The sequence below is a fragment of the Pristis pectinata genome, chromosome 7, assembly GCF_009764475.1.
Source record: "Pristis pectinata isolate sPriPec2 chromosome 7, sPriPec2.1.pri, whole genome shotgun sequence".
In the NCBI taxonomy this organism is placed as follows: Eukaryota; Metazoa; Chordata; class Chondrichthyes; order Rhinopristiformes; family Pristidae; genus Pristis; species Pristis pectinata.
In genome coordinates this window covers 51,954,167-51,980,318 of record NC_067411.1, presented here as the reverse complement: position 1 = coordinate 51,980,318, position 26,152 = coordinate 51,954,167, and the positions used below count along the sequence as shown (strand labels likewise).

The following is a 26,152-nucleotide window of genomic DNA, read 5'->3' as shown; positions in this document are numbered from 1 at the left end:
CAAAGTACACATTTAGGACCTCACCTACCTCCTCCGCCTCCAAGCATATGTTCCTTCCTTTATCCTTCCTACACTCTCCCTAGTTATCCTTTTGCTCTTGATGTATGTATAGAATGCCTTGGGATTCTCTTTAATCCTACTTGCCAAAGACTTCTCATGGCCCCTCCTGGCTCACCTAATGCCCTTCTTGAGTTCTTTTCTAGCTTCTTTATAATCCTCAATGGCTCTGTTTGATTTTAGCTTCCTGAACCTTACACACACTTCCTTTTTCTTCTTGACTAAATTCATCACCTCTCTCAATGTTCCTTTACTTTGCCATCCTTGTCCTTCCTACTTACTGGAACATATCGGTCCTGTAGTCTGCCTGCATATCTGTTCCTTAATGTTCCGACTGGTGATTGAGGGGGAGTGGTGGGAGTGTCTGTGAAATATAATCCCATCAGAGTGATTGCACCTTTCTTATTTTTGAGTACCACCCATACATACTCGGTAGATGAGCCTTTCACTATGTCCCCTCTGAGTGCAACTGATATATTGTTCCTGATTAAGAGTGCAACCCCCCCCCCCCCCCCCCACCACTTTGATGGCAAAGTTAAGTCCAAATTTGTGCTCAATTGGCTGTTACTATTCTGCACGCTCTAGGCAGCGCTGCTGTATCATGAACAAAGGGAACCTTCTCTGATTTCTGTCTGCCCAGGGTCACACAGGCCGTCTATAATGGCCAACTACTGTCTGATTAATATTGACTTATACAGCAAAGATGCTCCTTCTGCATCTGACTCAGTGGCATGCACCCAGTGCAGTTAGCTGATGATACATAAGGTGGAGCTTTCGCTTTGTCAACCATATTAATTGCTTTAAAATATATTTATTCAACCAAGTTTTCTACTCAATGCAAATAAATGCTAAGCATTGCCCAGGAAAATAATTCAAAAGGTCTAAAAGCAACGTAGAATACTGACCAGTTACTAATTTGCAAATTTAATAATTTTATGTTTGTTTGCTCGGCATTCTATGGTTTAGTTGAACATGAATGGCAATCCAGCAAAAGATTCTGAATTAGCACAGTATTTTGAATATATATTACTTTTGCTATTGCTTACCATTTCTAAAGCTCTGAATGCACATCAAATTAGTGTGCAAAATATCCTGTAGGCAAATATTTGAGGATCAACATGGTAGAGTTTCTCCTCTGGGTGCAGTTCAATTTGGATTCAAAATTATGCTGACTTTTTGATTTGATTATTCTTCACAAGTTTCTATTCAAAATATGTGTAATCATTTTTTAGTGAGGATCTGCTGCAGTTCTATATCTATAGCTGAAAATGTGTTTAGGACCAAAAATAAGGGATCTTTTCAATTCTAGTCACTCAGCTTTGAGTAATTTGGCTAGAACTAATTGAGAATAACTTTAACAATGCTGAACAGTTTTCATTAGTTTTACTGGTGTATTGTTTCCTAGTATTGAAATATTTTTAATATTTAAAAGATTTTAAAAAGTGCCTAAAATATTTAGCTTAATTTTCGAGCTGCCTTGCAGGCCAACAAATGCTTATGCATTTTCATGTGACATTTCATGGTCCTTGTAGACCATCCCGCAGACAGCAGTAAATATGACTGCAAATGTTTAGAATGGAAACTTGTGAAAAAATAATCAAATCAAAAAGTCAGCATTATTTTCAGTGCAAGTTGAACTCAGTTTGGCAATTGCATCCAAGATAGAAGGCAGAGATTTAAGGTGAGAGGGGACCTGAGGGGCAACTTTTCACACACAGGATGGTGGGTAAATGGAACGAGCTGCCTGAAGAAATGGTAGATGTGGGCACAATTTATCATGTTTTAAAAGCATTTGTACAGCTACATGGATAAGAAAGGTTTAGAAGGTTCTGGGCCAAATGCGGGCAAATGTGACTACCTCAGGTAGGCATCTTGGTTGGCATGAAGAAGTTGGGCTGAGGGGCCTGTTTCAGTGCTATATAACTCTATGATTCTCTTGGTGTAGATAAGCATGATGTAGGCATAGAAGCAATGGGCTGAAGAGCCTGTTTCTATGTGGTACAATTCTATGACTCTATCGTGAATTATCTTTTTAATGGTTGTAAGCTATATTCTGTCATTCAAAGCTGATTTCTCTATGAAGGGGCTACTGGAGGTTATTTTTACCATAAACATTTAAATTTTTCATGCAACTTTACACCAGTCAGTTTTATATTGGAGCTGATGCACATTATCACAGATATAGGAAAGCTTCTTTCATGTAGTCTACCAGTGTATTTAGATTGCTACTTTGATATCTGGTTGATGCTCAAGAGGATGTTGAATCCACAGTAAAAGTGCATTTTGAAAACAGCATGAGAGAGAATGCTAGTTTCTGCTCTCATCTTATGTTTTTGCCCCACACCAGGAACTTGGTTGAGACTGCCCAAACTCATTTCTCATTGGAGCCTCGCAGCTGAGGCAAAGACTTTCATCTCGTCTTTGTGAACAGGTCCCAGACATTGAAGGCCAGCCTGTTAAATCATTGCGCTATTCAGCCTTTAGTAACTAAACTTTGTACACTAGATGTAATACAGCTCTTTGTCAAAGTAGTAACTTTTGCCCTGTCTCATTACTCTGGCATTATACTTCTGAGTAATCCAGTCATTTTTGCAGGAAGTTGGTCTTCGATGTGCCTTTGGGCTACTCATTTCAGCTTAAAATTCTCTGTAAAAGGTTCAAAGCAAAATAAATCTATCCATGTACTAATATTTAGTGTGATTTAAAAATAGATGCCCCCTCTATTTAGATAGACTCTTTTGTATTTTGATAAGTCTAGGAATCAAGATGGGAAGTACTTATTTTAACATGACTAAAATTATGTTTCAGATAACCAGCTTTTTCAATTAAAAAAATGATGTTATGTTGAATTATAGGTACTAAAGTAAACCTTTCTCTCCATCTTCTGTTATGATGAACATTATTTTCAGTTATAGGTACAATACTGCATATAAGAAAAAATGTAATATTCCCCACTTATATGATTAGCTTGTATGAAATGTTTATGATTCTTGGTGCAGCATTTGTGCTGTCTTGAATCAAGCTGTGATGTTCTAATACTGTGTGCACTTCAGATAAGTGTAGCCATATTGACCTCTCTCAGACACACAATTACCAAGCAGTACGTTTTTTGTTTAATTTCATCAGGGTTTAATTAGTATACAAATAAAATTTTCCTTATCTTTTTCTCCACCTAATTGGCCTGTCTTTGCTAATGTGTGAAATATGTGAAAGTGGGCTGTAATTAGCATGACCGTGTTCACCTTTTTCTTTCTCGCTTGCAATTGCTTGAAGGTCTCAGAACCTTAAAACAGTGCTTTGGATTATTGCTTTGCAATCATTCTGGCTATCCCACAGGCTTTATCATGAACAGAAGGGCTTTGGGTGCTGTAAGTTCCCACTGTATAGTAGGATCTTCATCCCTTTGCCCACTAAATGTTTATTGATTATCTCACAGTTCTGTGCTCAGCTTCCAACAACTTAATATCGGGTGACAGTCGAGAGAGTTCTCTGAGTAATTAGAGTTGAGCATTGGGGGAACAATTAGGAGCAGAGTTATTAAAGTTGATTTATCCTATTCTCACCTGCACGGCTTGCAGATATCAAGCCATCACATACTCAATAAGAACCATGAACTCGAGCTTGTTAGAAATTAGTGGGTATCCAATAACTTATTATTTTGTGTTACATGAAGGTAGGCAGCAACTTCCAGTTAAAAGTTAAAAATTTCAGAATCTATAGTTTGTCAAGGGGTTTAATTAGGCCAGTATAAAGCATATGATGTGGCTTAGTCAATAGAGGAAGTCTTTAAACGTTGCTGTCAGTTTTACACAGGCATGTTATCAGTCACAATGAAAAGTTTTGGTGCACAAAAATAACAACTGAAATGGTCAGAAAAAGTGTATATGATTAATGAGCATGTTCAAAATGCCTTATTCATTTTGAGAAATAGAATTCAATTCTTCACAAGCAATCATAATAATTCATTCATGATTTTTTATCCTTCATGAAAATTTTTGTTGCCGCTTTATCCAGGAGGAGGAATATCATGGGGGCAGTCTCAACTAGAGACCCAATGCACCGTTGAAATGTGCTGAACTCTTGGTTCCAGACATATGTATTTTCCAAGCCTGACACATGCAATATCAGTCCAGTAGCACTTTCATTGTATAGTTTCAGTGTTATTTCAGGTGTAGAGAAAACATAAATATACTCAGAATGGGCAATGTTTATCAAGGCATAGCTTTGTAAACAAAGAGTAGATAAATGAAAAGCAAAAATCTACAGATGCTGGACATCTGAAATAAAAACGGAAAATGTTAGAAATCCTCAGCAAGTCAGGCAGCATCTGTGATGAGAGGGAAAAAAGGATGATGCGAGAAGTTTTCTAGGTTTAAAATAAAGCAGGACTTTAGAATAACATGTTTGAGAGGCCATGTGCAGACTGAACTAATAAATGTCATGGTGTGTCAGGTGATGGGTTAGAGCCCTAGAGTCATACAGTGCGGAAACAGGCCCTTCGGCCTAACCGATCCATGCTGACCAAAATATCCATCCAACCTAGTTCCATTTGCTGGTGTTTGGCCTATAACCTTCTAAACCATTACAATCCATGTACCTGTCCAACTGTCTCTTAAAAGTTGTTATTGTACCTGCCTCAACCAGTTCCTCTGCCAGCTCATTTCACATAATACCACCCTTTGTGTAAAATAAATTACCCTTCAAATTCTTATTAAGTCTTTCCCCAGTCACCTTAAACCTATGCCTTCTAGTTCTTGATTCCCCAACCCTGGGAAAAAGACTTGAGTGCATTCACCCTATCTATGCCCCTAGTGATTTTATACACCCCTATATGATCACCCTTCAATGTTGTACGTCCAAGGAATAAAGTCCTAACCTGTCTATCCTCTCCCTATAACTCAGTCCTTCAAGTCCTGGCAACATATTTGTAAATCTTTTCTGCACTCTTTCCAGTTTAATAACATCTTTCCCATAGCAGGGTGGCCAAAACTGAACACAATGCTCCAAGTGCAGCCTCACCAGTATCTTGTCTAACGGCACCATGACCTCCCATCTTTTATACTCAATGCCCTGACTGATAAAGGCCAGCATGCCGAAAGCCTTCTTTACCACCTTGTGACTCCAATTTCAGTGAACCATGTACTCCAAGGTCCCTCTGTTCTACAACACTCCCCAGGGCCCTGCCATTCACTATGAAAATCCTACTTTCCAAAATGCAATGCCTCGCACTTATCCAAATTAAACTCTACTTGTCATTCCTCGGCCCACTTACTCAGCTGATCAAGATCCCCCTGTAATTTTTGATAACCTTCTTTACTGTCCACTATACCACCTATTTTAGTGTCATCTGCAAACTTGTACATTCTTATCCAAGTCGTTAATATTGATGACAAACAACAATGGGCCCAGCACTGACCCTGGGGAACACCACTAGTCACAGGCCTCCAGTCTGAAAAACAACCTTCTCCCCCTCACCTTCTCCTTCCTACCATCAAGCCAATTGTGTATCCAATTAGCCAGCTCTCCTGGGTCTCCCTGGCTCTCATGTGATCTAACCATCCAGAGCAGACTACCATGTGGAACCTTACCAAAGGCCTCACTGAAGTCCATATGGACCACTTCTACCACCCTGCCCTTATCAACCTTCTTGGTCACATCATCAAAAAAACTCAATCAAGCTCGAAAGACATGATCTCCCACACACAAACCTGTGCTGACTACTCCTAATCAATCCCTGGCTTTTTAGATGCATGTATAGCTTATCCCTCAGAATCCTCTCCGGTAACTTAGCTACCATAGATGTTAGACTTACTGGTCTATTGTTCCTAAGCTTTTCTTTGCAACCCTTCTTAAGTAAAGGCACAACATTCGCTACCCTCCAATATACTGGCACCTCACCTGTGGCTAACAATGATGCAAATATCTCAGCCAGGGCTCCCACAATTTCTTCTCAAGCCTCCCACAGTGTCCTTGAATATACCTCATCAGGCCCTGGAGATTTGTCTAACTTCATACATTTTAAGACGTCCAGCACCACCTGTACTGTAATGCAGACTATCCCCAAGACTTCCCCATTAACTTTCTCAAGTTCCGAAGTCTTCATGTCTTTCTCCACAGTAAAAACAGAGGAGAAATATTAATTAAGGGCCTTGCCTATCTTCCGTGGCAGGGGCCTAATTCTCTCTCTAGTTACTTTTTTTCCCTCAATATACTCATAAAATCTTTTTGGGCTCTCCTTAGTCTTCTCTGCCAAAGCTATCTCATGCCCCCATTTTGCCCTCCTGATTTCTTTCTTGAGTGCACTCCTGCATTCCTTGTATTCCTCCAGGGATTCACTTGATCCCACCTGCCTGTACCTGACCAATGCCTCCTTTTTCCTGGCCAGATCCTCAATATCTCTCATCATCCAGGGAACTATGTCCCTTTGCCTGCAAAAAACCTACTCCAATCAGTCTTTGCAAGCTGCCTACATATATCAGTCCCTTGCTGTCAAAATTTGCCTTGCCCCAATTCAGAACTTGAACCTATGTTCCAGTTCTGTCCCTTTACATAACTATTTTTTTCAGTCAGCAATATGTAACCAGTGTTGTACCACAAGGGATTGGGTCTGGGCTCTCAACTTCTTACAATTTATATAAATGCTTGGATGAAGGCTCCAAACGTGGTGTTGTTAAACTTGCTGAAAACAGGTAGATAAGGAAGTTGTGAAGAAGACATAAGGGGATGACAAAGGAATGTAGAGAGGATATTTCTTCTAGTGGCAGGATCTAGAACTATGGTCCCTGTTTACAAGCAAGGGATCCCTAGTTTTAGATTCTCCCATATACATTAGAAAGACAGATGAGAAAAAGTTCTTTCTCTTAGTAGGTTGTAAGTCTTTAGAACTCTCTTTCTCAAAGGGTCTTTGAATGATTTTAAAGCAGAACTAAACTCATTCTTGAAAAACAAAAGGCATGATTGATTACAATCTGCAGACAGGAATGCAGAGTTAAGATATCTTTATTAGTCACATGTACATCGAAACACACAGTGAAATTCATCTTTTGCATAGAGTGTTCTGGGGGCAGCCCACAAATGTCGCCATGCTTCCAGTGCCAACATAGCATGCCCACAACTTCCTAACCTGTATGTCTTTTGGAATATGGGAGGAAACCCACGCAGACACGGGGAGAATGTACAAACTCCTTATAGACAGTGGCTGGATTTGAACCCGGGTCGCTGGCGCTGTGGAGCGTTGCGCTAACCACTACACTACTGTGCCTGCCCTACTGTCTGAGGCTACTGTTAGACCAGCCATGATTTTATTATGGTGGGTAGGCATAAGGGGGTGAGCGGCCTTTTCCTGGTCCTGATTTGTATGCTCATATGTCACTTATGATTGTCTCACTTATTACCACTTTTCCTAATTCTCACTGAAGGCCAATAAACACAAAAGCCCTGTGATGAAGGAAATTATGTTTTCCTGCCACTGCATAAACATTATGATAATCTCCAAAGTACTGTGAGAAACCTTGGAAGTGAGTTATGAAATCAGATGCTTTCTCAGGAAATTATGTAGTCAGCATACATTGCAAGTAAACAGTCCTAAAACATGGAGGACAAGTCAGTCATCTTTATTGCCATAGAGTCAGACAGCACAGAAACAGACCCTTCAGCCACCATACCCATGCTGACTATCAGGTACATATCTATACTAATTCCATTTTCCAGCACCTGGTCTGTAGCCTTCTATGCACTGGCATATGAAATAGTCATCTGTATAATTAAATGTTAACTTAATGTTAACCTGCCAACACTGCTTACTTTGGCAGTGCATTCCAGATTCCAACCATTCTCTGCATAAAAAGATTCTTCCTCACATCCCCTCTAAATCTCTTGCCACACTGCAGGAATGTCCAGTGAGGCTATATGGGTAGAACTTAGAAATGAGAAGGTGGCGATCATTTTGATGTGATTATACTATAGGCCCCAAAATAGTCAGTGGAATTTAGAAGAGCAAATATGTAGGGAGATCGCTGATAGCTGTAGGAGTAATAGGAGTTGTAATAGTAGGTGATCTTAGCTTCTCTAATATTGACTGGGACAGACATAGTGCTAAGGGATTAGATTGGACAGAATTTGTTAATTGTGTCCAGGAAAGCTTCTTCTTTCTTTTTCAAGCTTTTTATTGAATTTCAAATTAATTTCAAATTAATATACATAACATTAGTGATTATACATATGGTGTGAAGAGATCAGGATAACAATAATAACAGTTAATATATACCCTCACAGGGAGTAAAATATATAATCTGGACCTCCCAATCTCTTACGAAGTGAACATGATACAAAAAAAAATTTGAAAAGAAATTTAATTATATGAAAAGAGAACCCCCAAATCAAAAAAAAATAATAAACAAAAGCAAACCAAAAGCTTCAAAAAAAAACTGGACTGATATTTCTTTGGTTAAAAAAGACATTATTATGTCGTTAGCTCCACTCCTCTATATTCAAAGGTTATTGAAAGGGATTCAAAAAAGGTCTGCTTATGTGGAAATACCGAATAAATGGACTCCAAACTTCCTCAAATTTAAGCGAAGGATCAACGGTACCACTCCTAATTTTTTCTAAGTTTAAACATGTTATAGTCTGAGAAAACCATTGAAATGTGGTAGGAGGTATAGGATCCTTCCATTTAAATAGAATGGATCTCTTGGCCATTAATGTAACAAAAGCAATCATACGACAAGCAGAAGTGGATAAGTGGCCAGAATCCATCATTGGTAACCCAAAAATTGCAGTACTAGTTTGGGGTTGTAAATCAATATTCAATACAGTTGAAATAATATTAAGAATGCCTTTCTAAAATTTTTCCAAAAGAGGGCAGGACTAAAACATATGTGTCAAGGAGGCCACCTTCAAATTTTTTTTTAACAAAATAAACTTTATTCACAATAAAAGAAACTATATACAATAATAAAAACAGTGCAGACCTTTACATTTGTGTACAGATCAATTCTTAGTGTTACTTTTTTTTTATAAAAAACACAGCTCCGATGCCACTCGTGTGGCTCCCTGGAGTGATACCCCAATCCCATATTTACAATATTTGAGGGGCTTCCTCGCCTGACAGGCCACCTCCGAATTACATCTGTCACATATAGGATTTATGTGGTGATAAAAACGGGCGAGCTTGTGCTTAGACATATGGGTCCTGTGAACCACCTTAAACTGTATAGGAGGAAAGCTTCTTGAGCAATATATAGATGGCCCTACTAGAGAGAGCACCACATTCAACCTTTGCTAAGGAAATGAGGCTGCACAAGTAGCTGAAGTGTCACTGGGAGAGCATTTTGGGATCAGTGACCATAATTCCATTCGTTTTTAAATAGTTGTGGAAAAAGATAGGACTGGTCTGCAAGTTAAAATCCTATACTGGGGCCAGGCTAATTTTGATGGCATTAGATGGGAACTTGTAAAGTTTGATTGGGAGAGGCTGTTAATAGGTAAAGGGATGTCTGGCAAGTGGGAGGCTTTTAAAACTGAGATAGGGAGAGTTCAGGGCCAACGTACTCTTGTTAGGGTGAAGGGCAAGACTGGCAGTATTGGGTAACCCTGGCTGATGAGGGATATTAAGGCTCTGGTGAAGAAAAGTAGGAGGCACATGTCAGGTATGGGCAGCTGGGATCTAGCAAATTCCTTGAGGAGTATAAGGCATGTAGGAGTACACTTAAGAGGGAAATCAGGAGGGCTAAAAGTGGACATGAGATCCTTGGCAGATAAGGTAAAGGAGAATCCCAGGAGATATATTAAAAGTAAATGGGAAATCAGGGAGAAAATAGGTTTCCTTGAGGATCAGTGTCTATGTGTGGAGCCACGGGAGATGAATGAGGTCTCAAATTAATACTTCTCATCTGTATTTACCATGGAGAAAGTCATGGAAGCTAGGGAATTGGGGAAGAGAATAATGATGTCCTGAAACACATCAATATTACTAAAGAGGAGGTGTTGGCAGTCTTGAGGTGCATAAAGGTGGATAAGTCACCAGGGCATGACTAAGTGTATCTTAGGACATTGTGGGAAACAAGGGAATAAATTACTGGGGCATTGCCAGAGATTTTTATATCTTTGTTATCCATGGGTGAGGTACCGGAAGACTGGAGGGTGGCTGCACGGTAGTGTAGCAGTTAGCGTGACACTATTACAGCGCCAGTGACCCGGGTTCAATTCCAGCCGCTGTCTGTATAGAGTGTGTACGTTCTCCCAGTGACTGTGTGGGTTTCCTCCCACATTCCAAAGATGTATGGGTTAGGAAGTTGTGGGCATGCTATGTTGGCGCCGGAAGCACGGCAACACTTGCAGGCTGCCCCCAGAACACTCTACGCAAAAAGATGCATTTCACTGTGTGTTTCGATGTACATGTGACTAATAAAGAGATCTTGTATCTTATTTAAGAAGAACTGCGAGTGCAAGCCAGGTAACTACAGGCCAGTGAGCCTAATATCATTGGTGGGAATATTACTGGAGGGGATTCTGAGAGACAGGATCTATCTGCATTTGGAAAGGCAAGGACTGATTGGTGAAAATCAGCTTGGCTTTGTGTGTGGGAAATGGTGGAGCACAAATTTGAATGATATTTTGAAGATGTGACCATGAGGATTGACGAGAGCAGGGCAGTAGATGTTATCTCCATGGACTTTAGCAAGGCTTTTGACTAGGTCCTGCATGTTAGACTGGTTCAGAAGGTGAGACCGCATAGGATCCAGGGAGAGGTGGCTAATTAGATACACAGTTGGCTTGATGGGAAGCAGAGGGTGATGGCAGAAGGTTGTTTCTCGGACTGGAGGCCTGTGACTAGTGCTGTTCCCCGGGGGTCAGTGCTGGGTCCCCTGTTGCTTGTCATACATGTTAACAATTTAGATCATAAGACAATAAGACGTAGGAGCAGAATTAGGCCATTCGGCCCATTGAGTCTGCTCTGCCATTCGATCATGGCTGATTTATTATTGCCTCCCAGCCCCATTCTCCTGCCTTCTCCCTGTAACTTTTGATGCCCTTACTAATCAAGAACCTATCAACCTCTGCTTTAAATATACCCAATGACTTGGCCTCCACAGCCGTCTGTGGCAATGAATTTCACAGATTCACCACCCTCTGGCTAAAGAAATGTTTGATCTGTTCTAAAGGGACGTTCTTCTATTCTGAGGCTGTGCCCTCTGGTCCTAGGCTCTCCCAGTGCTGGAAACATCCTCTCCACGTCCACCCTATCCAGGCCTCTCAATATTCAGTAGGTTTCAATGAGATCCCCCCCTCATCCTTATAAGCTCCAGCAAGTACAGGCCTGGAGCCATCAAACGCTCCTCTTATGTTAACCCCTTCATCGCTGGGAACATTCTCTTAAACCTCCTCTGGAGCCTCTCCAATACCAGCACATCCTTCCTTAGATATGGGGCCCAAAACTGTTCACAATACTCCAAATGTGGTCTGACAAACATTTTATAAAACCTCAGCATTACATCCTTGCTTTTATCATTCTGGATCAGAACGTAGGTGGCATGATTAGTAAGTTTACAGATGACACCAAAATTAGTGTTGGGGTGGACAGTGAAGAAGGTTGTCTAAGCTTCCAAAAGGATCTAGATCAACTGGGAAAGTGGAAAGGGAATAGCAGAGGGAAATCAACTCAGGCAAATTAAGCTGGAAAGAGTGCAGAGGAAATTTACCAGGATGTTGCCAGGACTCAAGCGACTGAGTTATGGAGAGACGTTGAATAGCATAGGAGAATGAGAGGTGATCTTATCGAGGTGTACAAAATCATGAGGGACATAAATAGGGTGAATGCACATAGTCTTTTCCCCAGGAAAGGGAATCAAAACCTAGAGGGTATAGATTTAAGTTGAGAGGGGAAAGATTTAAAACAGACCCGAGGGGCAACTTCTTCATGCAGAGGGTGGTCGGTATATGGAATGAGCTGCCAGAGGAAGTGGTTGAGACAGGTATATCAACAACATTTAAAAGGCACTTGGACAGGTACATGACAGGAAATATTTAGAGAGATATAGGTCAAACATGGACAGATGGGATGGGAATCTTGGTTGGCATGGACCAGTTGGGCCAAAGGGTCTGTTTCTGTGCCGTATGATGTATGACTCTAAATGTAAAGTGATGCATCTTGAGAAGTTAAACCAGGGCAGGGCACATAGAGTGAGTGACAGGGCCCTGAAGAATGTTGTAGAACAGAGGCACCTGTGGGTACAAGTACATCGTTCCCTTAAAGTGGCAACACAGAGCAAGTTCAAGTTTATTGTCATGGGCATATATACCCAGGGTTATTAGCTTTTAGCAGCAGCAGCTCAGTACATTACAAACAATGACAAACATAAATTACATAAACTTAAATTAACATAACAAATAGACAAGGTAGTGAAAAAGGTGTATAGCACACTTGCCTTCATTGGACAGTACAAGAGTTGGAACATCACGTTACACCGGTGAAAGACCTTGGTATATCCTAAACTTCTGCCCTCTAGTTGTGTAGGTACAATTGTCGTCATAGGTGGGGAAAGGTTTCCAATGATCTACCCTATTCATGCCCCTCAATTTTGTATTGCTCTACCGGGTCTGCCCTCAGCCTGCTCCACTCCAAGGAAAGCAATTCCAGCCCATGTAGTCTCTTACAAATGAAATGTTCCATTCTAAGCAACATCATGCTGAATCCCCTTTGTACCCTCTCCAATGCAATCACATATTTCCTTATAGTGTGCTGATCAAAACTATACACAGTACCCCAGATGTGATCTAACCAATATTGCACCATAATCTCCCTGCTCTTATATTCTCTGCCACAACTAAAGGCAGCAAGTATCTCATGCCTACTTCACCATCTTACCTTCCTGCACAGCTGCCCTCAGGGATTCTTGGATTTGTATACTTAATATATTAAAACCGATAATTTGAAATCCAGAAATCCTGATGGCTCAGCATCTGGCTCCCTTTGTCAAGCAGCTTTTCCACTCAGGGGGACCCTGGTTCCCATACTCCCTTTCCACTCACCTGGTTCACTGGAAAATTCATTATTATACTATATAATATCTGAAAAACTAAATCAAATGTCTATTAGGTTATTAATTGAAATAACACCCAAAAATACCTAGTATTCTAATCTGGCATCAAAGTCTCAAATTTGCCAGATTGTTAGAGATTATTAGAGATGGTAGGGCCTCGGGCCCTACCATCCATTGTGTATGTCCCACCATTTTCAGTCCTGTCAATTTGCATCACCTCCTACTTACGAATAAATTCCATCTGTCATGTCTCTGCCCATCATACCAACTCATCGATATCATCCTATAGCCTTTGACTATCCTCCTTGCTATCAACACCACCATCAAATTTTGTGTAAACTACAAATGTATCCATAATACCGGCTGCATTCATATCCTATTTATTGTATGTAAAAGATGTGCATGAAGATCTCAGACTGAAACCTGTGGTACACTATTGGTCACAGGCTTCCACTCACAAAAACAACCCTCCACCCTCAACCTCTCCCTCATATTACTGCCAATTTCATATCCAAATTGCAGTGGATTCCAGTTACTGTAAACTTTTGAACTAGTCTTCCGTGTGGGACCTCATCAAAGGCCTTACTGAAGTCCACGTCCAGTACATCAACTGCAGTGCCCTGCCCTTATTACATTTTGTTACCTCTTTCAAAAATTCAAGTTGGTTGGACAGAATATTCCAACCCACCTAACAAAACTATGCTGACTTTGATTAAGTGCAGGTCAATACTGTACCTCAATTTTTTCTAAAATAGGAGCTAATTGACCACAATTGTAAAAGATTCTCTGATTGGAAGTTTCACCAGGCCTCAATGGAAATGTACCTGCTCCATAGGCACTCTAAGGCAGAGGTCCAACAAAAAAAACAATTTAGAGAACAGATGGGTGGAAAGAACACCAAATGTTCAGCAACTCACTAAAATCTATGACATGTACAGGTTCTTTGCTGTGGCAAATTGCTGTGAAACAGATTCAAGGTCTTGACAGACAAGGACTCTGAACACAGTCTTAGAGATAAATGATTTATTTACAAAGACAAACACTGGGAAAAGGTAACGGGAGCAACACACACATGCGCACCAGTGATAGCAAGCGTGGGAAAATCACAAGGGTAAGATGCACACAGGCACACACAATGAACTGGGTACAGACAATCAAGGAAAAGCAATACAATACCCGCCACCACTTGACTCAGTGCAGGCACGGCTCTACAGTACCGGGAATACCAACTAGAACGCTCCCAACCCTATTGAAGTGCACACTTTATCAACGATCTCTCTAGCGTCATTCCACGGTTCCTCGGAGCAATCAAAGAGGCCAAGCCAAGCACATGTGGCACTCTTTATAGTGCTGGAGGGCTGGGGGGTCCAGCCCAGGTAATTTAAAAAGGCCAATGGCCTGGTGCCAGCAAGGACTAATCGATCACGAAGGCCAACGGTCAGGTGTGCACTGATGGGTAGGGCGGGGCCAAACCTTGATTGGCAGTGGTGTGTCTTCCAACCAGGTAGGGGCAGTGCTGTCACGTGATAACCAACTTCCTGGGTCTGTTGGTGATTCTCATCAAACCTGTCATAGTGTTTTCTGAAAGAAATGCAGGATGTAGCATCAACTACTATACCATCTTAAATCTTACAAAACTTTTTGATTCCATGAATGTAGAGGGATGTGGAGCATCCTTCAGAGTTTGCCTGCAGAAAGTGATCCGTATCTTGCGTCTGCCATGTAAAGGCATGCAAGCTGGAGTGCAGAAAGTCTCCAAGATAAATAGGGGGAACTGTCCAACTTACATCATCTCCACTCCAAAACCAAGATTACCCAAGGGACGCAGTACATTTTCGGAGGCTGAGCTCCAAATCTTCATCGACACGTCTTCTGAAGAATTGGTTTTGCACTCAATATCCAAACATCAATGGTTTTTGAGTGACATGTTAAACACAGCATCAGCCTCCCATAATAATGGACTAAGTTTTTCACTGTACCTCGGTACAAGTGACAATAATAAACCAATACCAATGTCAGGTTGGTTGCTCTCTCAGTGTTTCCCTGAGGTCAGCCTGGACGCTCCCACATTGCTGATCAGATCTTGGCCCAGGAGCATCATCTGTGCTGCCCAAAGTCGGTCTGGGCACCCCACAGTGCTGCCCTGGTGTCAGTCCAGAACCTCCTTCAGTGCTGCACTAATGTTTCCAGAGAGTGATTAATAATCTTCTGCTGTAATGCTAATTTCAAAAAAGAAATACATTTTTATGAATGACTTTATCCTCTACATTATGTTGTGCTTTTCTCCTTCTTATTGTTTCTGACTTTTAATTGGAGTCTGTCCTGACAAATATTGAAATGATGAGGAAAACTGATGAAGGTGATGAAGATGATTGATGAAGTCAGGGCAGTGGATGTTCTATACATGCATTTAAGTAATGTATTTGTCAAGGTCATTCATGGCAGGCTGATACACAAGATTAAAAAGGCATGGGATCCATAGTGACTTGGTAGTTTGGATCCAGAATTGGTTTGGCCATAGAAGTCAGAGGGTAGTGGTGGAGGGATGTGATTCTGGCTGGAGGTCCATGACCAGTGGTGTTACACAGGGATCAGTACTGGGGCCTCTGTTGTTTGTGATTATATATAAATGACTTGAATGAAAATGTAGATGTTTGGGATAGTAAGTTTGCAGAGGACACAAAGATTGATGGAGCTGTGGACAGTGTAAAAGGCTATCAAAAGATACAGCAGAATATAGATCAGTTACAGATATGGGTAGAGAAGTGGCAGACGGAGTTTACCCTGGACAAGTGTGAGTTGTTGCACTTTGGGAGATCCAATGTAAGGGAAAAGAATACAGTAAATGGCAGGACCCTTAGGAGTATTGATGTACAAAGGGATCTTTTGGTCAAAGTCCAGAGTTCCCTGAAAATGACAACACAAGTAGATAGGATGGTAAAGAAGACTTATGGTATGCTTGCCTTCAGGTCAGGGCATTATAGAACCATAGAAGCATAGAACAATACAGCAGAATATAGGCCCCACCATGTTGTGCCAACCTTCAAACCACTCCTAAGACTATCTACCCCATCCTCCCACATATCCCTCTATCTTAAATTCCTCCATATGCTTATCCAACAATCTCTTGAACTTGACCAACGTATCAGCCTCCACCATCATCCCAGGCAGCGCATTCCATGCACCAACCACTCTCTGGGTGAAAAACGTCCCTCTGATATCTCCCTTGAACTTCCCACCCATTACCTTAAAGCCATGCCCTCTTGTATTGAGCATTGGTGCCCTGGGAAAGAGGCGCTGGCTGTCCATACTATTCCTCTTAATATGTTGTATACCTCTATGATGTCTCCCCTCATCCTCCTCTCCAATGAGTAAAGCCCTAGCTCCTTTAGTCTCTCCTCATAATCCATATTCTCTAATCCAGGCAGCATCCTGGTAAATCTCCTCTGCACCCTTTCCAGCGCCACCACATCCTTCCTATAATGAGGCAACCAGAACTTCACGGCTCTTAAACTCTATCCCACGACTTATGAAAGCTAACATCCCATAAGCTTTCTTAACTACCCTATCCACCTGTGTGGCAACTTTCAGTGATCTGTGGATATGAACCCCCAGATCCCTCTGCTCCTCCACACTGCCCAGAATCCTGCCATTTACCTTGTATTCCGCCTTGGAGTTTGTCCTTCCAAAGTGTACCTCCTCACACTTCTCCGGATTGAACTCCATCTGCCACTTCTAAGCCCAACTCTGCATCCTATCAATATCCCACTGTAGGCTTCGACAACACCACCGATCTTTGTGTCATCTGCAAACTTGCTAACCCACCCTTCCACCCCCCTCATCTAAGTCATTAATAAATATCACAAAAATTAGAGGTTCCAGAACCGATCCCTGTGGGACACCACTAGTCACAGCCCTCCAATCTGAATGCACTCCCTCCACCACAACCCTCTGCTTTCTACAGGCAACCCAATTCAGAATCCACATGGCCAAGCCTCCCTGGATCCCTTGGCCTCCGACCTTCTGAAGAAGCCTACCATGCGGAACCTTGTGAAACACCTTACCAAAATCCATGTAGACCACATCTACTGCACTACCCTCATCAATCTTCCTGGTCACCTCCTCAAAGAACCCTATCAGGCTAGTGAGGCAGGATCTTCCCTTCACAAATTCATGCTGGCTGTCCCTAATCAGTCCATAATTCTCTAAATGATCATAGATCCTATCTCTTAGAATCCTTTCTAACAGCTTACCCACCACAGACGTAAGGCTCACTGGTCTGTAATTCCTTGGACTATCCCTACTACCTTTCTTGAATAAAGGGACAACATTCGCCACCCTCCAGTCCTCCGGTACCATCCAGGTGGACAACGAGGACTCAAAGATCCGAACCAGCGGTTCAGCAATCTCCTCCCTCGCCTCACGAAGCAGCCTGGGGAATATTCCGTCAGGCCCCGGGGACTTATTAAAATTAAATTAAATTTTATTTACAGCGTGGTAACAGGCCCTTTCGGCCCAACGAGTCCGCGCCGCACATTTTAAAACCCAAATTAACCTACCTGTACGTCTTTAGAATGTGGGAGGAAACCAGAGCACCCAGAGGAAACCCACGCAGACATGGGAGAACGTACAAACTCCTTACAGACAGGGACGGGAATCGAACCCCGATCGCTGGTGCTGTAATAGCATCGTGCTAACCGCTACGTATCTGTCCTAATATTTTCTAACAGCTCCAACACATCCTCTCTCTTGATACCTACATACTCTAGAACATTACCCAAACCAACACTGTCCTCAGCGTCATCAAGACCCCTCTCCTTGGTGAATACTGAAGAGAAGTATTCGTTGAGAACCTCACCCACTACCACAGCTTCCAGGCACACCTTCCCATTTTTGTCTTTAATCGGACCTACCTTTACTCCAGCCATCCTTCTGCTCTTCACGTATGAGTAAAAAGCCTTGGGATTCTCCTCAATTCTACTTGCTAAAGCCTTTTCATGTCCCCTACTTGTTCTCCTCAGCCCCTTCTTAACTTCCTTCCTTGCCACTCTATATTCCTCTCGAGCCCTATCTGATCCTTGCTGCTTACACCTTATGTATGCTGCCTTCTTCTTCCTTACTAGTTGTTCCACCTCTCCTGTCACCCATGGTTCCTTCACCCTGCCATTGCTTCTCTGCCTCTCTGGGACAAATTTATCCCTAACATCCTGCAAGAGATCCCTGAACAACGACCACATCTCCACAGTACATTTCCCTTCAAAAATGTCATCCCAATTCACACTCACAAGTTCTAGCCTTATAGCCTCATAATTTGCCCTTCCCCAATTAAATACCTTCCCGTCCTCTTTGGTCCTATCCCTGTCCATGACAATGGTAAAGGTTATTGAGCAGTGGTTGCTATCCCCCAGATGCTCACCCACCGAGAGATCTGTCACCTGAACCGGTTCATGACCTAAAACTAGATCTAGTATGGCATCCCCTCTAGTCGGCCTGTCAACATACTGTGACAGGAATCCATCCTGGACATACTTAACAAACTCCGCCCCATCTAAACCTTTGGCACTAAGCAGGTGCCAATCAATATTTGGGAAGTTGAAGTCTCCCACGATAATAACCCTGTTATTTTTGCGTCTTTCCAAAATCTGCCTCCCAATCCGCTCCTCAGTATCCCTACTGCTGCCGGGGGGCCTATAGAATATTCCCAGTAGAGTAACTGCTCCTTTCTTGTTCCTAACTTCCACCCATATTGACTCTAGAGAGGATCCTTCAACATTATCCACCCTTTATGCAGCTGTAATAGTGTCGCTGATCAGTATCGCCACCCCTCCTCCTCTTCTCCCCCCCCCCCCCATCCTTTTTCAAACACTGAAAACCAGGAATATTTAATATCCATTCCTGCCCTGGTGTCAGCCATGTCTCTGTAATAGCCACAATGTCGTAGTCCCATGTACTTATCCAAGCTCTCAGTTCATCTCCCTTATTCCTGATGCTTCTTGCATTTAAGTAAATGCTCTTTAGCCCATCCACTTTACTACTTTTATAGCCTGTAATCTGCTTCTCTTTCCTCAAAGCCTCTCTACCTGTTAGATCTGACTTTTCCCCATCCCCTTCTTCCTCTGACCTACTCCTCCGGTTCCCACCCCCCTTGCAAACTAGTTTAAACCCTCCCAAACTACCCTAGCAAGCCTGGCTGCAAGGATATTGGCCCCCCTCGGGTTCGGGTGTAACCCGTCCTCTCTGTACAGGTCCCACCTTCCCCAGAAGAGATCCCAATGATCCAAAAATCTAAAACCTTCCCTACTGCACCAACTTCTCAGCCACGCATTTATTTGCCATCTCCTCCTGTTCCTACCTTCACTATCGCATGGCACTGGCAGCAATCCTGAGATTGCTACACTTAAGGTCCTGTTCTTCAGCCTTCTGCCTAGCTCCCTAAGCTCACTTTTCAGGACCTCATCCCTCTTCCTACCTATGTCGTTGGTACCAACATGAACCACGACTTCTGGCTGTTCTCCTTCCCGCTCAAGAATCCTGTGGATCCGATCAGTGACATCCCGGACCCTGGCACCTGGCAGGCAACACACTATCCAGGATTCATGCTCATTGCCACAGAATATCTGTTTCTCTGACTATCGAGTCCCCTATCACTATTGCCTTCCTCTTCTCCTCCCTTTCCTTCTGAGCAGCAGGACTGGTCCCAGTGCCAGGGACCTGGCTACTGCTGCTTGATCCCTGCAGGTCATCCCCCTCAACAGCCTCCAAAGCAGAAAACCTGTTATTGAGGGGAACAGCCTCCGGAGTCCTCTGCACTATCTGCCTGTTTGTTTTCTTTTTCCTTTTCTCTCCCCTGACAGTCACCCTTCTATCAGAGCATCGGTCAGGGCATTAAGTCAGGGCATCGGTCAGGGCATTAAGTAGAAGAGTCAGGAAGTCATGTTGCAGCTGTATAAATCTTTGGTTGGGCAGCATTTGGAGCACTGTATACAGTTCTGGTTGCCCCATTACAGGAAGGAGGCTTTGGAGAGGGTACAGAAGATGTTGCCTGGACTTGAGAGTAGTAGCTATGTGGAGAAATGGATAAACTTGGATTGTTTTCTCTGGAGCATCAGAGACTGAGAGGAGACCTGATAGAAGTTTATAAAATTATAAGAGGCAATAATAGGGGAGATAGTCAGAATCTTTTTCCCAGGACAGAAATATTAAATACTAGAGGACGTGCATTTAAGGTGAGAGGGGGAAAGTTTAAAGGAGATGTGCGGAGTAAGTATTTTTACACAGAGAGTGGTAGGTGCTTGGAACGCGCTGCCAAAGGTGGTGATAGGATTATGTGTAGGCTGGTAGGATTAGTTTAATTTGGCATCATGGTTGGTACAGACATCGTGGGCCAGAAGGCCTGTTCCTGCGTTCTAAATTTGTGGAGATTACAGTGGCATGCAAAAGTTTGGGCACCCCTGGTCAAAATTTCTGTTACCGTTGTTATGGACTCAGTGAAAGTCCCTTTAAGATAGAGAGTGTGTGTGTATGTGTGTGTGGGGCGTGCTTACGTCAATAGAAGATAAAAGACGTAATGACGTGGTTGAAGAAGGCAGAAGAAGAAGGAGAGAGAGAGAGAAGGGAGAGAGACACCAGCCTGCTTGTTTTCTCTATCGATGGATGAGAAACAATAACTGTGTTTGCCACTGAAATCCATGTATGGAAGTTGGAAGTAATCCGGTGGAGTTCACTTTGTTGCTGACCTGTAGAAGGAAACAGGTATTTGTATGTGGACGACCACGGTTCGGATGCTTTTCGGGGTGAGGAAGTCACTACCGAGTAAACACTGAAGTGTCGTTTGGGTTCCATCGTGGAACATTTGGATTTCGTATGTACTCTCTCTATGTTTTTCTACATCTACATCTTATCTTCAGACAACGGTGGTTGTTGAAGAAGCCCTTGCTCATGTTTCACCTTATGGCTTGCGGAACTGAACTTTAAGAACCATTCAGGAACTGGGAGTTTTGGACTTTGTCACACACACACACGAAGAGTTTAGTTTTTGGGGTTAACGTTCAAGGTTTAACATTTTTGAATTCTAACATACTAACATTTTTTTTTTAACTTTTATTTTACGTATTATCATAAGTAGTGATTAATAAAATAGTTTTTAACACTGAGCATTTTGTCACAAACCAGCAACAAAAGAAACACACTGAGCATGATTCAGTGTTAAAAACTATTTTATTAATCACTACTTATGATAATACGTAAAATAAAAGTAAAAAAAAAATGTTAGTATGTTAGAATTCAAGAATGTTAAACCTCGAACGTTAACCCCAAAACTAAACTCTTCGTGTGTGTGTGTGACAAAGTCCAAAACTCCCAGTTCCGGAATGGTTCTTAAAGTTCAGTTCCGCAAGCCATAAGGTGAAACATGAGCAAGGGCTTCTTCAACAACCACCGTTGTCTGAAGATAAGATGTAGATGTAGAAAAACATAGAGAGAGTACATACGAAATCCAAATGTTCCACGATGGAACCCAAACGACACTCCAGTGTTTACTCGGTAGTGACTTCCTCACCCCGAAAAGCGTCCGAACCGTGGTCGTCCACACACAAATACCTGTTTCCTTCTACAGGTCAGCAACAAAGTGAACTCCACCGGATTACTTCCAACTTCCATACATGGATTTCAGTGGCAAACACAGTTATTGTTTCTCATCCATCGATAGAGAAAACAAGCAGGCTGGTGTCTCTCTCCCTTCTCTCTCTCTCTCCTTCTTCTTCTTCTTACTTCTTCAACAACGTCATTACGTCCTTTATCTTCTATTGACGTAAGCACGCCCCACACACACATACACACACACTCTCTATCTTAAAGGGACTTTCACTGAGTCCATAACACCGTGAATAGCTAAGTGAATAAAAGATTACCTGATTTCCAAAAGGCATAAAGTTAAAGATGACACATTTCTTTAATATTTTAAGCAAGATTACTTTTTATTTCCATCTTTTACAGTTGCAAAATAACAAAAAAGGAAAAGGGCCCGAAACAAAAGTTTGGGCACCCTGCATGGTCAGTACTTAGTAACACCCCCTTTGGCAAGTATCACAGCTTGTAAATGCTTTCTGTAGCCAGCTAAGAGTCTTTCAATTCTTGTTTGGGGGATTTTCACCCATTCTTCCTTGCAAAAGGCTTCTAGTTCTGTGAGATTCTTGGGCCGTCTTGCATGAAATTCTGCACCCTTTTTTCTCCAAACTTTCTGGCATCCTCACCACAAAATTCAGCATCAGAAGTTTGCAAAGGAACATCTAAACAAGCCTGATGTATTTTCGAAACAAGTCCTGTGGACTGATGAAGTTAAAATAGAACTTTTTGGCCGCAATGAGCAAAGAAAGGTATGTTTGGAGAAAAAGAGGTGCAGAATTTCATGAAAAGAACACCTCTCCAACTGTAAAGCACGGGGTAGATCGATTATGCTTTGGGCTTGTGTTACAGCCAGTGGCACAGGGAACATTTCACTGGTAGAGGGAAGAATTAATTCAATTAAATACCAGCAAAATCTGGAAGCAAACGTCACACTGTCTGTAAAAATAGCTGAAGATGAAAAGAGGATGGCTTCTACAACAGGATAACAATCCTAAACACACCTCAAAATCCACAATGGACTACCTCAAGAGGCACAAGCTGAAGGTTTTGCCATGGCCCTCACAGTCCCCCAAACTAAACATCATCGAAAATCTGTGGGTCGACCTCAAAAGAACAGTGCATGCAAGATGGCCCAGGAATCTCACAGAACTAGAAGCCTTTTGCAAGGTAGAATTGGTGAAAATCCCCCAAACAAGAATTGAAAGACTCTTAGCTGGCTACAAGCTGTGATACTTGCCAAAGGGGGTGTTACTAAGTACTGACCATGCAGGGTGCCCAAACTTTTGCTTCGGGCCCTTTTCCTTTTTTGTTATTTTGCAACTTTAAAAGATGGAAGTAAAAAAGTAATCTTGCTTAAAATATTAAAGAAATGTGTCATCTTTAACTTTATGCCTTTTGGAAATCAGGTAATCTTTTACTCGCTTAGCTATTCACGGTAACAGAAATTTTGACTGGGGTGCCCAAACTTTTGCATGCCACTGTATGCTGTAATCTAAGGACTTGGAAGAACATAATAAATATTTCTTTTCATGGTTGGACAATGACAAGATTTGAGATTTGGCTAGAGAGGGAAATAACTTCTGTATCTCTGCATCTGTTTTTCCTGATTATTTTCATAATTATTGCAGGGCGGCATTTTCAAGGTATGTTATTTCTGAAATTGGTGAGTTGAGTTCTGGTTTACAGGAACTGCATTTTTTTCCTTCATTTTGCTGGATACCTTTAAATTATCAAAGGTCAATGTAAAATTATTTGCCAAAATATTGTTGAAGGATGCCTGAGTTGAGGAAAAGTTGTGCTTTTTAAAAAAAATATAAATTGGCATCCTGCAGCATTGTTCATTGACAATAACTAGATTTTTTTTTATTTTCCACTGCTACATATCTTTTCAGTTTCTCCTTAATGTTTGTGAGGAAGCTTAACTGCAGGTAGTAGAGATAACTGCCTACATCATTTGAAGTACATCATTTCTGCACCGAGTTGAGTCATTAATAAAGAAGTCTAGACTCTTGCTTCCCTAACCAATTGTGGAGTATTCACTTGGCATCATCAGGCCACTCCTGCTACACATTAGATGTAGCTAGACTGCTGTTGGGGAGGCACCATGTTTCCCCTGTGATCCCTGACCCCAGCAGCAGCCATTTAGACAGCTTCATCAACTTATATGTCAGTTGTGTCTACGTCACCAGTTATAAGCACACATATCTATCATCTCTCAGCACATCCACTTCACGGTTCTTGTTAAGAACTAATTTTATTTTTTCATGTTTCATGTTAGCCAGCAATAAAATTGGCAATAGATTTGGAATGAATTTGAACACGAAGAAATTAAACCAGCAGTGGTTTTGACAAAGTTGAAGTATATATGGAAAATATTTCCAGAAAATATGACTGCTACCTAATTATTGTACCAAAAGCAGAAAATGCTGGAAACACAGTGGGTCAAGATGCATCTGTGGAAGGAGAAACAGGGTTAACTTTTCAGGTCAAAGACTCTTTGTCAGAATCCAAACTTAGCATCAGTGATTATGTTATTGGCCAGCCAGCAGTGCTGTTGACAACTCCGTTCAGCATTTCACTCATTATTGGGGTAGCCTGGTGGTGTTGGAATTGGCCAGGTTGGAATTTTGATATGACCTAAGATATGATAATTCATATTTACTATACCAATAACAGTAAGGCTGTTGGCATTCACCATTATCACTGAGTACAACTTCGGGTTTTCACTGCTTTTGTTTTAAAGACAGATGAAAAAATTAGAGTTTGAAGAATCAGGTGTAACTGAGTTTTTAAGCAAACAATTTCTCTGTCCCTGCGAGTTTAATGTTGCCTGAGGTTTCAGTCTTGTTGAAGGTTGCAGCTTTTTAAAAAAAGAATATTGTCATATTTTTGTGTTCTTTTACTTGATGCTTCTGTGGCGACTCACCTTCAAGACAAGCGACACGGCTCTGAAATCGGAGCGCGCGTCGGCAGGAAGGCCGGCTGCAAAATGGCACCAGGCCTTCTTCTCCAACAGCAAGGGGAGAAAGCCCGCGTGCGGGAATAGTTCGGTGACGCACTGTGGGCGTCACTTCCGCCCAGAGGTTTAAAAAGCTAGCGCGGGAAGTTGAAATAAATCAGTCTCCAGTTCAACCCTTCGACTGTGTACTTTAATTCTTCGCTCAGTGTGTAGCACTTCGCTTCACGTCTCTCTTAATTCTACAGTGGCATGCAAAAGTTTGGGCACCCCTGGTCAAAATTTCTGTTACTGTGAATAGCTAAGCGAGTAAAAGACGACCTGATTTCCAAAAGGCATAAAGTTAAAGATGACACATTTCTTTAATATTTTAAGCAAGATTACTTTTTTATTTCCATCTTTTACAGTTTCAAAATAACAAAAAAGGAAAAGAGCCCGAAGCAAAAGTTTGGGCACCCTGCATGGTCAGTACTTAGTAACACCTCCTTTGGCAAGTATCACAGTTTGTAGCCAGCTAAGAGTCTTTCAATTCTTGTTTGGGGGATTTTCACCAATTCTTCCTTGCAAAAGGCTTCTAGTTCTGTGAGATTCTTGGGCCGTCTTGCATGCACTGTTCTTTTGAGGTCGACCCACAGATTTTCGATGATGTTTAGTTTGGGGGACTGTGAGGGCCATGGCAAAACCTTCAGCTTGTGCCTCTTGAGGTAGTCCATTGTGGATTTTGAGGTGTGTTTAGGATTGTTATCCTGTTGTAGAAGCCATCCTCTTTTCATCTTCAGCTTTTTTTTACAGACAGTGTGATGTTTGCTTCCAGAATTTGCTGGTATTTAATTGAATTAATTCTTCCCTCTACCAGTGAAATGTTCCCTGTGCCACTGGCTGCAACACAAGCCCAAAGCACGATCGATCCACCCCCGTGCTTAACAGTTGGAGAGGTGTTCTTTTCATGAAATTCTGCACGCTTTTTTCTCCAAACTTTCCTCCGTCCTCACCACAAAAATCAGCGTCAGAAGTTTGCAAAGGAACATCTAAACAAGCCTGATGCATTTTGGAAATAAGTCCTGTGGACTGATGAAGTTAAAATAGAACTTTTTGGCCGCAATGAGCAAAGCTATGTTTGGAGAAAAACTTTTGCATGCCACTGTATATGAATGACCCTATCTCTCTTTTACTTAATATACAATGATGTAAATTTATATTTCCTGTTTCTTTTTTCTTGCTTTGTTGCTGTACAGTTTGGTGAGAATTCTTCAGTCTGATTGGGTGAACAGCCTCTTTGTAGAAGCAGGCAAATTTAAAACAGACATTAGATAGGTGTAATTCTCTGTTTTTGGGCTTGCTAATGTCTGTGGGAAACTGCATGATGATTGGATAAAACGGTTCTTTTCCCACTTCACAATGAAATCCAGACAAACAAATTCCTGATCAATCCAAATGCTTATGCTCAATCTTCAGTTTAACTCTTTTTAGC

General features: G+C 41.9%; 1 protein-coding gene across 4 annotated transcripts in view; it reads left to right on the top strand.

The window, feature by feature from the left end:
• LOC127572676 (coiled-coil domain-containing protein 171-like) overlaps positions 1-26,152 on the top strand; it is a 497,458-nt gene that overhangs the window by 316,043 nt on the left and 155,263 nt on the right. For 3 of the 4 annotated variants that reach the window (XM_052020188.1, XM_052020185.1, XM_052020187.1), the window contains one exon: positions 25,089-25,145. The exons of the other annotated variant lie outside the window; for it this stretch is intronic. In XM_052020188.1, coding sequence (XP_051876148.1) covers positions 25,089-25,145 — 57 coding nt within the window. The remainder of the gene's footprint in view (positions 1-25,088; positions 25,146-26,152) is intronic. 4 annotated transcript variants of the gene reach the window in all.